This window comes from Primulina huaijiensis, chromosome 16 (assembly GCF_012295235.1).
Source record: "Primulina huaijiensis isolate GDHJ02 chromosome 16, ASM1229523v2, whole genome shotgun sequence".
In the NCBI taxonomy this organism is placed as follows: Eukaryota; Viridiplantae; Streptophyta; class Magnoliopsida; order Lamiales; family Gesneriaceae; genus Primulina; species Primulina huaijiensis.
The window spans coordinates 19265648-19279567 of record NC_133321.1 but is presented as its reverse complement, the minus strand read 5'-3'; the positions used below and the strand labels follow the sequence as shown (position 1 = coordinate 19279567).

At 35.3% G+C, this 13920-nt stretch overlaps 3 protein-coding genes across 4 annotated transcripts; 2 read left to right on the top strand and 1 right to left on the bottom strand.

Moving 5' to 3' along the window:
• The first annotated feature begins 2424 nt into the window (after positions 1 to 2424).
• LOC140961405 (triacylglycerol lipase SDP1-like) lies at positions 2425 to 6619 on the top strand. The gene is made up of 3 exons (XM_073419907.1): positions 2425 to 4665; positions 5061 to 5204; positions 5432 to 6619. The coding sequence occupies exons 1-3, from the start codon at positions 3235 to 3237 to the stop codon at positions 6398 to 6400; spliced, it is 2544 nt and encodes an 847-aa protein (XP_073276008.1). The 5' UTR covers positions 2425 to 3234; the 3' UTR covers positions 6401 to 6619.
• Positions 6620 to 8643: 2024 nt separating this feature from the next.
• Positions 8644 to 9510, top strand: LOC140962189 (probable calcium-binding protein CML35). The gene has a single exon (XM_073421079.1). The coding sequence runs from the start codon at positions 8720 to 8722 to the stop codon at positions 9380 to 9382; it is 663 nt and encodes a 220-aa protein (XP_073277180.1). The 5' UTR covers positions 8644 to 8719; the 3' UTR covers positions 9383 to 9510.
• A 926-nt stretch (positions 9511 to 10436) lies between these two features.
• LOC140961895 (L-2-hydroxyglutarate dehydrogenase, mitochondrial) lies at positions 10437 to 13843 on the bottom strand. 2 transcript variants are annotated; one of them, XM_073420675.1, is made up of 6 exons: positions 13721 to 13843; positions 13169 to 13400; positions 11929 to 12210; positions 11417 to 11853; positions 11153 to 11312; positions 10438 to 10884 (listed from the first exon to the last, which is right to left on the bottom strand). In XM_073420675.1, exons 2-6 carry the CDS (start codon positions 13286 to 13288, stop codon positions 10771 to 10773), a joined length of 1113 nt encoding a protein of 370 aa, XP_073276776.1. In that variant the 5' UTR covers positions 13289 to 13400; positions 13721 to 13843; the 3' UTR covers positions 10438 to 10770. The 2 variants fall into 2 exon arrangements, with proteins under 2 accessions (XP_073276775.1, XP_073276776.1); XM_073420674.1 differs by lacking the exon at positions 13721 to 13843 and having other exon boundaries at positions 10437 to 10884; positions 13169 to 13652.
• Between the last annotated feature and the right edge of the window lie 77 nt (positions 13844 to 13920).

The following is a 13920-nucleotide window of genomic DNA, read 5'->3' as shown; positions in this document are numbered from 1 at the left end:
ACAGTAAGATCGGTGTTGCTATTTTCTTCGACAGACGAGCTTGAATTTGAGCTCAAATCGAGTTTATTTCCTTCTAATTTTACCAGTATATCTTGCCCAAAAAAAAAAACTTTTAATTCTTAAAATTTAGTGGTAAAAATAAACAAAAACTCGAGTTTTCAAGGAACTGTTGTATTTTTTAGAAGGAAAAACCGAATATTAATATAATATTTAGGAAGACCCACATGTATGTAATTGTAAATTTGAAGTATTTTACTAATATTTATTTATTTATAGAAAAAATTATTATAGTAGTTGAACTGAGTCTGAGCCGAGTTTGAATAGAAACTTGTTTCTATGAAAGTTTATTTGCACGAACCGGACTTTCTTGCATTTCAGTCCTAATAATTTGACTTTCATGAAATTTCATAAATTTGATTTGATTTTTAAAACTTTAAGTTTGACAAGTAACTCCATATGATTGTGTGTTAATGAACTTGCATATAAAAAATAAAAACATTTTTCAGTAATATATTGAACATGAGAGAAACCATATTTAAAACTCGAACTTAGATTTAGTTCAAGATAAGCGGAAATTTTTTTTTTTATCCATGATATTTGATATCTAAAAAAACTGAGTTTTATTAAAATATATAATTTTTAGGAGATAATTTAAATTTTATTTATTTTAGTTAAAATTTATATCATATGCTAACCCCAATAAATACTGAGTATGTCTCTTGTAAGACAGTCTCACGAATCTTTATATGTGAGACGAGTCAATCCTACCTATATTCACAATAAAAAGTAATATTTTTTCATGGATGACCTAAATAAGATATCAGTCTTACAAAATACGATCCGTAAGATTGTCTCACACAAGTTTTTGCAATAAATAATAATAATAAAACGAGTTTTCTCCTAAAAAAATCATGATTAAAATTATTGGGCTTAAAAACCAATTAGCATAAATTTTGACTGATTTCGAGAGTGAACAGAAAGCCTTGAAAGTTATTGGGCTTTATATAAAAAAAGGTCATTGGGCTGATGTAATGGCCTAAAGTCCAAGAGCCTTTTCCTTTTCTCTTCTTTTCTTTTTTTTTTTTCAAAAAGTTAAAAAGTCATTCTCAATAAATAAATAAATATAATATGAAAATGTCGTGGATATATTAAGATCAAGTATCATTATTTGTTATCGATTTCATCAATAAAATCAAATGAATTACATTAACAAAATCGATAATTTTTAAAAAGATTAATCAACTCCAAGATTTTGCTTAGGCAGCAGCAATTAATGTTCGTATCGGAGTTTGCCATATTGTTAGATTAAATTTGTATATATATTTTTAGAGTCATGCAAGATTTACATCTAAATTAACACAAGAAATTTTTTTCCCAGAATAATAGAGAATTAAAAAATTACAAAATCTAATTAGATCGAAGCATATTTTTATAATTTATCATCCAAAAAATAAACTTATTATAACATTAAATGTGCACTCATCGGCGAATAAAGTTGCTTACAATATTATTCGTTTTGCTTTTTCTTCCCTCTCATCTTTTGTTTGGGTGAACGATGAATTTCCGTCATGTTTTGTTAGGCTTGTGATGTACGATTTTAATCAATAAAAATACGAGTTATTACCGTAAAAAAAAAATGTACACTCATCGTTTCCATATCTTTTAACTTGCAACCTCGATTATTTTTGTTATTATAATATTAAAACTTTGCTAATCATATGACTTTAACCCATTAAAAATAAATAGGTAATAAATTTATAAGTTGCTTTGGAAAAGTTGACTTGTACAAACCCCACGTTTTTTAATGCCAACGATTGCAACTTAAGATACTACCTTCTGAAAATGACGTCGTTATAATTAACAAATCCATGCGCTAAAAATTTATTTTTTCGCATGCTTATGCGTTTTGGAAAACACGATTTTATATATTTGTCAAATCAAATTAATGGAGCTTTTAAAAGTGATTTATTCGATAAATTGTTAGAATCAAATTTTTTTTAATGCTAGATTAGTTTATTACCGGATGCTTAATTTTATTTCCTCATGTCCCGACAATACAAAACCTCATGCTAAACAATAAACATACATGTGGTTTGTACATATTTGGGTGTAATTGGTTGGATTATTAGAGACACACGAGTCCGGAGAAGAGTGTGTTTTATTTGTATGATAATATTTAAAAAATAATATGTATTTTTTGTTTATGTTCATACAACCAATCAGATCATACAACAAGATTATTAATTGAAAAACAACTTATTATAAGGGTTTTCTAAAAGATCACTGTCTCAAAACTTCATATTTAACCCAACCGAAATTAATTGTATAATAAGTTCAAGATCGGTGTTTGAATTAATATTAAATGGGAAATTGAAACCAAAATAATTATGTGTCTAACAAAATAAAATAAAATAAAATAAAAAATTTTTAAGACGAAGACATAAATCACAAGAAAAAGAATGGTAATGCTGGAGGTAAACATCAAACCAAGAACGAAGGTCGTGATGGTATATGTTTAACCTCGATTCCACAATTATCAATCGCCAGACGTCACCTTGTAACCGCAAAACGGTGTCGTGATCGGATCTTATCCAGACTCAGATTTTGCAAATCCCTATGCTTTGGTTGGATTATCATTTATTGTTCCATCATCCATGTTGGCTTTGACCGTACGCATTTAATTCGTTGTTGATTCTTAGGGTTGCTGCTTCATAATTTCACCTTTCTCGGGAACAAAGGATAATCGTGTTACGGGAAATTTGTTTTCATTGGGGATTTAAGACATTGGGGGTGAAGTTTATGTAGCTTATTAATTTGACTCGTGGGTTTTCCGCCGAATGGTTGTGGAAAGTCGTTTGACAATTAATTAGTTTAGAAGAATTCAAAATCGGATTGAGACGTCTTTTCATTTATATTTTTGATGATTCTGTGTATAGAGCTGGATTTTTTCCCCTAAATTTGGTATCCAAGATTTGAAATTTGGAGGTTCTGATGTTGCTTTCTTCAGCTTGTTTTTCGTTTCTTAAGCTGTTGATTATTTTTATTTCTCGTTTTTCTGTTGTACATCGAGATTCTGTATGGGATTGTTTATGAGTTGTAGTTATCTTGATCACTTCTTCTGAGAGAAGAGCAAGTGGCTTTTTGCATAATACTGCTATTAGCTAGGAAATTGTTGATCCAATCTTGAAGTTCCCAAAATATAGTTTATAACACTAAAATTTGACACTGCACGACATGGATATAAGTAATGATGCAAGTGTTGATCCATTCTCGATCGGACCTTCAACTCTGTTTGGTCGAATGATTGCTTTCAGAATTCTCTTTTGTAAGTCTCTATCACATTTTAGGCACCAAATCTTTCGAACGCTGTTAATATGCTTTTACAAATCGAGGAACATTTTGAGGGAGTTTCTAGCACCGGTAGTCTCGTGGTTTCATCCTCGAAATCCACAGGGGATTTTAGTTATGGTGATGGTGATTGCTTTTTCGTTGAAGCGATACACCAATCTGAAAATGAGGGCGGAAATGGCCTATAAGAGGAAGTTTTGGAGGAATATGATGAGATCTGCTTTGACTTATGACGAGTGGGCTCATGCTGCGAAGATGCTTGATAAGGAGACGTTTAGAATGAACGAATCGGATCTCTATGATGAGGAGCTTGTAAGAAATAAACTTCAAGAGCTCCGCCACCGTCGTCAAGATGGTTCGCTTCGAGATATTATGTTTTGTATGAGGGCTGACCTCGTGCGAAATCTTGGTAATATGTGCAACCCTGAGCTTCACAAGGAGAGGCTACAGGTACCGAGACTCATAAAGGAGTACATAGATGAGGTCACAACCCAATTAAGAATGGTCTGTGACTTTGATTCAGAAGAGCTTCTATTGGAGGAGAAGCTTGCTTTTATGCATGAGACTAGACATGCCTTTGGTAGAACCGCTTTGCTATTAAGCGGTGGGGCTTCTTTGGGAGCTTTTCATGTGGGGGTTGTCAAAACTTTGGTAGAGCACAAAGTTTTACCTCGGATAATTGCCGGCTCTAGTGTGGGATCGGTGATGTGTTCTGTTGTTGCCACTAGATCTTGGCCAGAGCTTCAAAGTTTCTTTGAGGATTCTTGGCATTCTATTCAATTTTTTGACCAGTTGGGTGGGATTTTTACGGTTTCCAAAAGGATTGTGACGCAAGGTGCTGTTCATGAGATTAGGCAATTGCAGATGATGCTGAGGCATCTTACAAACAATCTAACTTTTCAAGAAGCTTACGACATGACAGGGAGAATCTTGGGCATTACAGTTTGCTCCCCGAGAAAGCATGAACCACCGAGATGCCTCAATTACTTGACCTCACCTCATGTCGTTATATGGAGTGCAGTGACAGCTTCTTGTGCGTTTCCTGGTCTATTTGAAGCTCAAGAACTAATGGCCAAGGATAGGTCTGGTGAAATTGTGCCTTACCATCCACCCTTTCATTTGGAACCTGATGTGGCTTCTGGTGCAGCGTCACGTCGCTGGCGGGATGGTAGCTTGGAGATTGATTTGCCGATGATGCAGTTGAAAGAACTCTTCAATGTCAATCATTTTATTGTGAGTCAGGCAAATCCTCATATCGCACCTTTACTGAGGGTGAAAGAGATTGTTAGAGCTTATGGAGGCAACTTTGCTGCAAAGGTATATTTTTTTTATTGGTTTCCGATTTGCATATCTAATCAATTAAATGCTTTAACCTGCATACATGGAAGCTATTGTAATATGCTTGATTTGTTTTTGTCTATGATGTTGTTTATAGGAACAATGAGCTCGGTTGTATTTGCATAATCTGTATGCCACTATTGGATAACTTGTGGTTAGTTTGAGTCGGATTCTTGATATTACTTGAATACTGCTGTCGCTTACATTTTTGAAATAAACGAAGATGGAAGCTAGGCAGATGGTTGTTTGATGCTCAGGTTGATTAATGATTATAGGGGATGTCAATACTTCTATTCACCTTGAATTTCCTTCATGTTTGCACTATCTTTTATGTGAATGAGCAACTGACAGATAGAGTTATTTTACCCTCGCAGTTTGCCCAACTAGTTGAGATGGAGGTGAAACACAGATGCAATCAAATATTGGAGCTTGGTTTTCCATTGGGGGGAATCGCTAAGCTTTTTGCTCAGGACTGGGAGGGTGATGTAACTGTTGTAATGCCTGTAACTCTTGCTCAGGTATATACTAGATTAAACTCTTATCATCTCGTTTAGTCAAATTAAATCTCATAGAAGGAGCATTTGTGACCAAGGCAAGTTCAGGATAACAGCTCGATATTATTTCCACTTTTTTCTGCTAATAAAGATATAATCTTGAATCACATTTAGTAGAGGAAGCTCCTTTTTCGTGAATTTGTAGTTTGTTTTGTTGTCCGGCTTCTCAAATTCTTTACTTGTGATTGCAGTTAGCAAAAATTATACAGAACCCATCGTACGTTGAACTTCAAAAGGCAGCAAACCAAGGCAGAAGATGCATCTGGGAGAAGCTGTCAGCGATAAAAGCCAACTGTGCAATCGAGCTTGCTCTTGATGAGTGTGTTGCCATACTTAACCATATGCGAAGGTTGAAGAGAAGTGCTGAAAGAGCAGCTGCCGCTTCTCACGGTCTAGCCAGCACAGTCCGATTCAATGCATCCAAAAGAATCCCTTCTTGGAACGTCATTGCTCGAGAAAATTCAACGGGCTCCCTGGAAGATGACCTTCTAGCAGATGTCGAGTCATCTTTTCACCAAGTAGTTGGCACAGGCAGAAACGTGGCTGCACACCAAAGCGCCCATGACGGAAGTGACAGTGAATCTGAAAGCGTTGATCTCAACACTTGGACACGATCTGGCGGTCCCTTGATGAGAACAACTTCGGCAGACAAGTTTGTCGACTTTGTACAGAATCTTGAGACTGATTCAAGGATGAACAGAAACTACCTTCGAGTCCAGATTTCGGGAAGAGATCAAATCCATCTATGCTCGAGTGTTACAACACCAGATAGAACATCTGATACAGAATTTGATCAGGTAGATTTGAATAACCGAGCTCTTCCTGGCACGGGTTCAAGCATTATGGTGGCCGAAGGAGATTTTTTGCAGCCTGAAAGAATTCACAATGGTATAGTGTTCAATGTCGTGAGAAAGGAATCCTTGACACCATCAAATAAGAGTAGTCATGATTCAGACCATAATAGCTCGCCACACGATTCAGTCGCAGAGTGTGTGCAACTCGACTCTCTGGAAAAGGAGATGGATATTAGCTCGGTTTCTGAAAATGAGGACGATGTAAGAGAAGGCCACCTTTCTGTAGATGATGTTGATTCGAGCGGAATCCCGAATGATCGTAATTCTAGTGGCAGTATCTGTGATAAGCATGCTATGGATGGTTGAGGTTGTATAACACCCACCACCCCCACCCCCCCCCCCTCCCTTTTCTTGTTGTTTACTATGTAAAAATCACAATTTGGTCCATACGGTTACGACTCCCTGATTAGAAAGGAGTTGTCTGTCGAGAAAAGAGAAAAATAGGCACAAACAAGCACTGATACATTTTCTTCAATGAATCTGTTGTAGTAAGCATATTTGGATGAAGGGCAACCATTTTTCTTTGTTAAGTAATCTCAAGGGAATATCTTGTGGCAACTTTTGGGTCATATTTGAAGATTTTTATTTATGTACCTAACAATTTTCAGAAAACGACAAACTAAAATAACCAAGTTTTATGTTTGGATTGAATGATTGAGATTTGAGAAAATTTATGATAGAATGATTTAAAATGATTTCATGATGAGATAAATTTGAAATTCATCACAATTACATGAAAAATAGTTATTTGTTATTTGAAATTCATCGTAAAATTGGTTTTATCAAACAAATCAAATATGAAATTTCTAGCTTCAAAGTCATGAATCCAAATTCAATGTAAAAGAATTACGTGGATTTTGTCGAGAAATTTCTTTATTAAAAATAAGCAACGACACACGCCTTGACGATGACTTGTCCCTGATGAAAAGCCAAGGAAATTTCGAAGAAAAGTAGTTGTTGATACTGAAACATTAATAATTGGACGCAACCACAATTGAATTAAGGGAAAATGACAATGGAAGTCGGTATTTCACAAGTGGTGTATTCGATGGCCCCTGTGTGAGCCAACTTGCGTTACACCACACATATAAATTATATTACCATTATATTATTTTTAAATACTACACATTTTTTTAAAAAAAATTATTTTCTCTGGATGGACTGTGGTTAATAAATTGAATTTTTTTCAAATATTTGATTTCTTATATAATTGTGTGTTGGATATTTCAGATCAAGTATTTCTTAACATATACCATTTTGATGATTAAATAAATACATTTTATAAATTTGAAAGTATCAAACATAAACTTGTATATGTTATTTTCACTAATTTCAACACTAAAAAATTAAATTTTCTGTTTACCATAAATACCGTGATATTTGATTGATTGACTGATATGATATTTATACCTATTTATTATTACCTAATGCTATATGTATAATCAAATTCATACAACACAAAAAATTCAATACAAAAATTTCATTTGTCAAAACCTCACGATAAATTCAATACAAAATCTCACGAAATAATAGCAAAATATTACGATATAATTGTTGTAAATATCGTTGTACGATGTACCTATAATTCTATTCTTTATTATTTATAAATAACGAGAAACAAAAAAAACACCGATATTCTTTCAACCATTCAAAACCTGAGAAAGAATGGGGTCTCATATACCTTTCGAATATGCATTAACTCATGTCGATTGTCAAATATAAGGTGGAAATAATTTAATTGGTATACTCTGAAACAATTTTGCTGTTAAAGTGTCGATTAGATCTAAATTTAAAATAAAAATTAATATTTTTTATATAAAAAATAATTTTTAAATGAAACAGATAAGAAAAAAGATACATGTTATAAAATTAATATATAAGACGAATATGTAAAAATGTTTTGCGAATAATTTATTGTAACCTATGGAAAATCCAAAAGATGGTTCATTGTCCTCAATATATAATTATATATATATGTTGGAACTGTTAATATTTCGGCACACGAATACATCAACGAAGAAAATATAAATTCGAATACTTTAATCTATAGTTTTATTTTTTTAGAATAAAAACTAAATCGGAGAAAAATGATTGAATGCACGATTTTTGTAAGCGTTACACATGCTATAAATAATTCAAGTTGTTCCAATTGAATTAGAACAAGTTTGAATTTTGGAAAATTACAAATTTAAATGGTCTTTTATTGGAATAAATAAATTGTAATTTACTCTTTGAAACGTAAAGAAGAAACAAGAGAGAAGCAATTTGACTGTAAAAGCTGAAATTAACGGTTAGGTCCGATCCTTGATAACAATTTTGTCGAAAATATTTTAAATATATGTTTAAACGAAGATATTAATTAATTAAGATATAAAATATTCATAATTATATTTTAAAATAAAAAATTATGGAATAAAACGGATTCGACCGACTTTAAACTATAACCTATTTCCACGTAAAACCGAACTACCAATTCTCGACTCGCCGCCCTTTCTCTCTCTAGGAAACTTCCTGGAAGCTTACGCATGGATTTGGATATAAGCCCCCGCGAGCCTCCTGTTCTCCTTCAAATCACAAGACCTTTCTCTTCGCAAATTTTTGTTATTTCTTGTTCCAGTTTCCATCATGAAACTCACCAAGATCATCCCTACCAAGATTTTCAAGATACACAAGAAATCTCGCTCCGTTTCCAGGTCCGTGACGGATCCGTCATCTTTCGGATACCACACTTCATCGTCTTCATCCTCCGATGACGGATCATTCCAGAAGCCCCGCGGGTTATCCACACCCACGAGCGTTATCCCATCATCGTCACCGGAGATCCAATCCAGCGAGTGGTTTGAGGGCTCACCTGATGTTTACCTCGAACTCAAACAAGCATTCGAGATGATCGACAGAGGCCGGGAAGGGAAGGTGAAGAAGGAGCAGCTGGTGGCCTTGCTCAGCCGTCTGGGAGCCGAGCCGCCGAGCGATGAGGATCTGAACATGATGTTGAGTGAGGTGGATAGAGATGGGGATGGGTGCATCTCTCTGGAGGAGTTCTACGCGATCGGCTCGGATTTTGCCAAGCCGGCTTGCGACGGGGAGCTGAGGGAGGTATTCGCCTTTTTCGACTCTGATGGGGATGGGAAGATATCTGCAGAGGAGCTTTACAAAGTCTTCGAAATAATCGGCGACGCGCGGTGCACGGTGGAAGACTGCCGACGGATGATCGGAGATGTGGACCGGAACAAGGACGGATTTGTGTGCTTCGAGGATTTCAGCCGTATGATGGAGCAGCAAAGATGAATCTCAATTTTCTTTGTTTTATCAAAAAATTTAGCAAGATTACAAGGAGTATTCTATCATTGGCTTATTTCGATGCTCATGAAATTGAAAGCATTTTATATTTTTATTGGAAATATTTGGTTTCTTGATTTTTGGATTCGAAGTCATTCTCTTGATGTTTAGATTGGAAATAAAGATTGAATTTTTAATTTAGAATTAAAAGATCAAATTTGTTAACAAAAACAAAAATAAAAAGCCTAACCACAACCACTTCTAAGTAACATTGTCGCTTAAGCTGGCTGACTCAAAAACAATTGATAACTGCGCAATGTCGTCATTAATTAGATTAAATTTGTCATTAAGCAGATTAAATATGAAGCGCGAAGAAATCACAACTTAATAACTGAAAGAGATCGAGGATTTTTAATGTTCAATATATTATATATATATATTTAGTTTTAATACTATATTAAATATTATTTAATAAAATTAGATATTTTATTCCTGTCCATTTCCAGTTTGATTTCGGACTGGAGCATGTATTTTCGTTAGGCTGCCCAACTGGAGCTCGAAGGGTCTCGGTCTTCGCGTGGGTGGTGGCATGACATTACTTTTTACATTATTTCATTAATGGTTCACGTTTTCTTTTTAATTATTCTGACTTGTACCAAAGTTATGCGACGGCCGTGTGCGTTTTGGACTTGCGACTATATTATAATCAAATAGTGTAATTTCGTCGAAGTTTCAGAGGATTTCAGCTTCTACGGACAAGTACAAAGCCGCATTCTCAAAAAGATAGTGCAACTTATCTTTACAAAAAGTCGTTGCCTGTGGCGTCTAACTTGTTTGAAACATAGATGGAGCTGAAAAAAATTGAATAAATGAAGGTATACAAGTTGGGACATGGTGTCCATCAGTAGTTGGCATGTTGAGTTTTGAATTAAAATTTTAAATCCTATGATATCCCAAGCATCACCAGTCGAATATTAATATTCTCCTTGACAGTAACAACTATTACTTATCAACCTTCGAGCAACTCCTCATACCAATCATAGAATAGAGCGTCTGCTCCAGTCGGCCACCATCTCCTTTGTCCTCCAATACTACGTGGACATGACAAATTTAAATTATCAAATATAAGCAATAGATTCCGAACACCAGTTTTGATATCCGATGAACGTGATAAGAAATAATCGTCCCTGTCTTCTACACCTTTCTCACAATAGAAGCAAAAAAATATTTACATATCACAATAATATCGACTTTGGTGCCACTTTCCTCACACGTAAATCCAACATCGGTGAAAAGGGTGTGATTGGATATACCTCATAGCTCCTTTCGGTCCTATGCAATTGCCTCTCGAACTGTTGGTTGTCGTCTCCTCCAATGAACCATGTGAGAGAAAAGATTTATTTTGATAAAGTGGCAGTGATATGGTCTGCAATGGCCATACTTGAAGTGAGCCCAGGTGATTCTATACCAAGAAGGTTAATGAGGCCTGGTATACCATGAATCTCCGCTCCCTGTAGAAAAGACAAATGAAGGCTTATGAGGGATTTGCAATAACTCAAAACTGATCAAAAGTTATATTACTTGGTGGAATGAAACAGCAAAATGGTAATTTTCATGGCCATTTTGGTCATTTATCTGTGCTACTCTATGTAACTAGAGTTGCTACCACAAGAAGTTGGAGAGGGGAAATCCAATTTTGAAGATGAAGATTGCATTTAAAGTCAAGTTAAATGCAATGTACTGGCAACAAAAGAAGAAATTGGCATATATTATTATCACCTGTATCACAAAATCAATGGGACTCTGTCCCGGCCCACAGAGTTTTGGTCGAATGCCAGCATAGCCTGGTTCCAATGATCCATCCTTCAAACTAGGGTAGTACCTTCTTATCTCAGAATAAAATCGGTTTGCACGATCTCTGGGCACTGAATAATCAAACCTTTGTAGACAGAAACACGAGAGGAGCTTTATTTTCTTGAACTAAAACCTGTAAACGAGAAGTTAAATCTTCGCCATATAACACATTAACTTGAGATATCTTACAAGTTAAGGAAGCTTGAGACATCATCTGCACCATTAATCCATTCAACATTGGGACCGAATTTGACCTGCCCACTCAAATCCAATGTAACATGGATGCCAATGCCACCATCTTCTGGGATGGGATAGATCAAATGTTGAAACGGGGGAGTTTTAACATTTGATAGTGTGAAATAGCAACCACGAGCAAAATAGGGTCTGGGAATGGTTCCTTCGTTTATGCCTTGCATTCTCTTACAAAGAGCCACGGCACCAAGTCCAGCACAGTTCACGACAAGCCTGGGCGTGAGAATGAGATCTGGCTTTAGCCTAGATTTTTTATCCCAGTTTTGAAGGGATTTGCTCTCAGAAATGTGCAGATTGATACCATCATCTCCACGGTGACCGCCAATTACAGTGGTACTGTAAGAGAAAATTGTGCCATGGGTTTCAGCTTCCCCCTAGATTGACACGATAAATTCCTGATTTTTATGGCATCCAGTTAAATATTGGATGTTACAAGATAAGATATATACCAATAACGATAGCATAAATGAATGGCTGTCGACTATCCCAGAAACGGGTGATAGTAAGGCTTTCATGCATTGTAATTCAGGTTCCATTCTTGTAGCTTCGTGACCTTCCATCATCCTTAGCCCTTCAACTCCATTTTCAACTCCTCGAGTCATCAACAAGTTCAACTTTGGAATTTCTGACGGGCTTGTAGCAACAATAAGCTTGCCAATTTGCCGATGGGGAATTTCATGCTCTTTACAGTATTTGTACATCAGTTTTCTTCCTCTGACACAGAAAAGTGCCTGCAAATATCATTTACACTAAACGATTTATACATTTACTATACTTAGGCGTGTATTTTTTTTCCTCCTCTTCTTCTTATCAAACTTGTGCAACAATATATACGATTTGTTGGAAGCATAATCTTTTTACAAATGTAGCGAGCAAGGCGTGTCAACCATATCATGGTGCAAATATTAAGAGACCTCAAACTTTCGTTTTAATCTTTGATCTTTAGGAGATGTTTCGGGAAACTGAAATCTGAAATTAAATCATCTCTTACTCTAAATGAAACAACATCTAAAGTACGTTTTTGAGACGATGCAAATAACATTTCTTTACAGGTCACATTACGTTTCAGCCACGAAGAAGCACCACAGAGAGTTGATACTCTCGGATAAAACGCTTTAACTTGTAAAAATGGACTAAAAATTCTTTGGCTATGAGATGGTTGTTGCGTATACCGACGTATGCTTGTGCAAATGCATAAAAATTCATTCAGGTTGAATTTGGTAAAATGAATTAAAAATTCATGAATTTCGATTATAGTTTTATTGATAACAATGAAACAATAAATCAAATTTTAAATTCATATCTTCCTTGTTTACAAAAAATCGAATTGATTTCAAATGACATTATTTGTTAAATTTAAAATTCATCACGAATACTGTATAGACATGCAAAGAGAGTATTTGAACATCATGATCTTGGTTATCTAAAACAACAAAAATACATTCGAATAGATTTCAAATCCAAATCCAACCTCAATTCCAGACATCAACTTTAGACTGTTGCTTCACATTAATTTCATCAAAAGTCATAACAAACCTCAATCTTGCCTAATTCAAGAAATCCAACACCAGTGTTTCAGCCATGGCAACATAAGCATCAAAATACCAATTGTTCAGAGCTATTAAACTCGAAGCAAACTCACGGGAGAACAAAAAAAGAAAGTTCGATGGTATTCAAGAAAGCAAGAACCTTGAGTGAATTCCGAGGATAGTAAATCCCAGCGTGAATAACTTCACTGTTTCGAGAGCTTGTGCCTGTCCCAAAAGTGGGAGCAGACTCTATCACTACAACATCTCTCCTGTGTCTCATAGCAAGCGCACGCGCCACCGCTATGCCCACCACGCCGGCACCGATAACCACCGCATCCGCCTTTTCCTTGGGTATCGAATCGTATTGTCCCGTGGAAAATGATCTGGGATTTCTGCATGATGACGTAAGGGCCCGTAAAATCTTAGCTGAGACACTGTATTTCACCATCTTTTTCAAGAAAATGAAGAGTTCTGCAAAAAAATAAAAATCTGAAGATGCCAAGAATTAGCTGACACGAATCATTCTAAGCCGGACTGTAATGTATTTTTTTATTTTTTTAAAAAAAATTCACTTTATCTTCGTTCTCACCGGATATCAGTGGAATTATTTGTGTGATATAAAATAAAGAATAATCCAAAAAGGGTGTCGAAAATTAGATTCCAGGGGTTAGATTTCAGATGGGAAGCCAAAGAAGCACAGAAGCCTACTCACCACTCAACCGAAATAACTAATGCTTGCAGATAGCAATCAGGAATCCTTTTCTGAATTTGCTTTTGAACACAAAGTAGATGATTTTCTGATTAATAAACAGTAGATGATTTTGAGAATTATGGATTTTTTACTTTTCTCCTTAAATTTGAATAAAAGATTCTATAAAAAAAAAAAAAGCCAAAAGGTGAAAGAAATTCGTG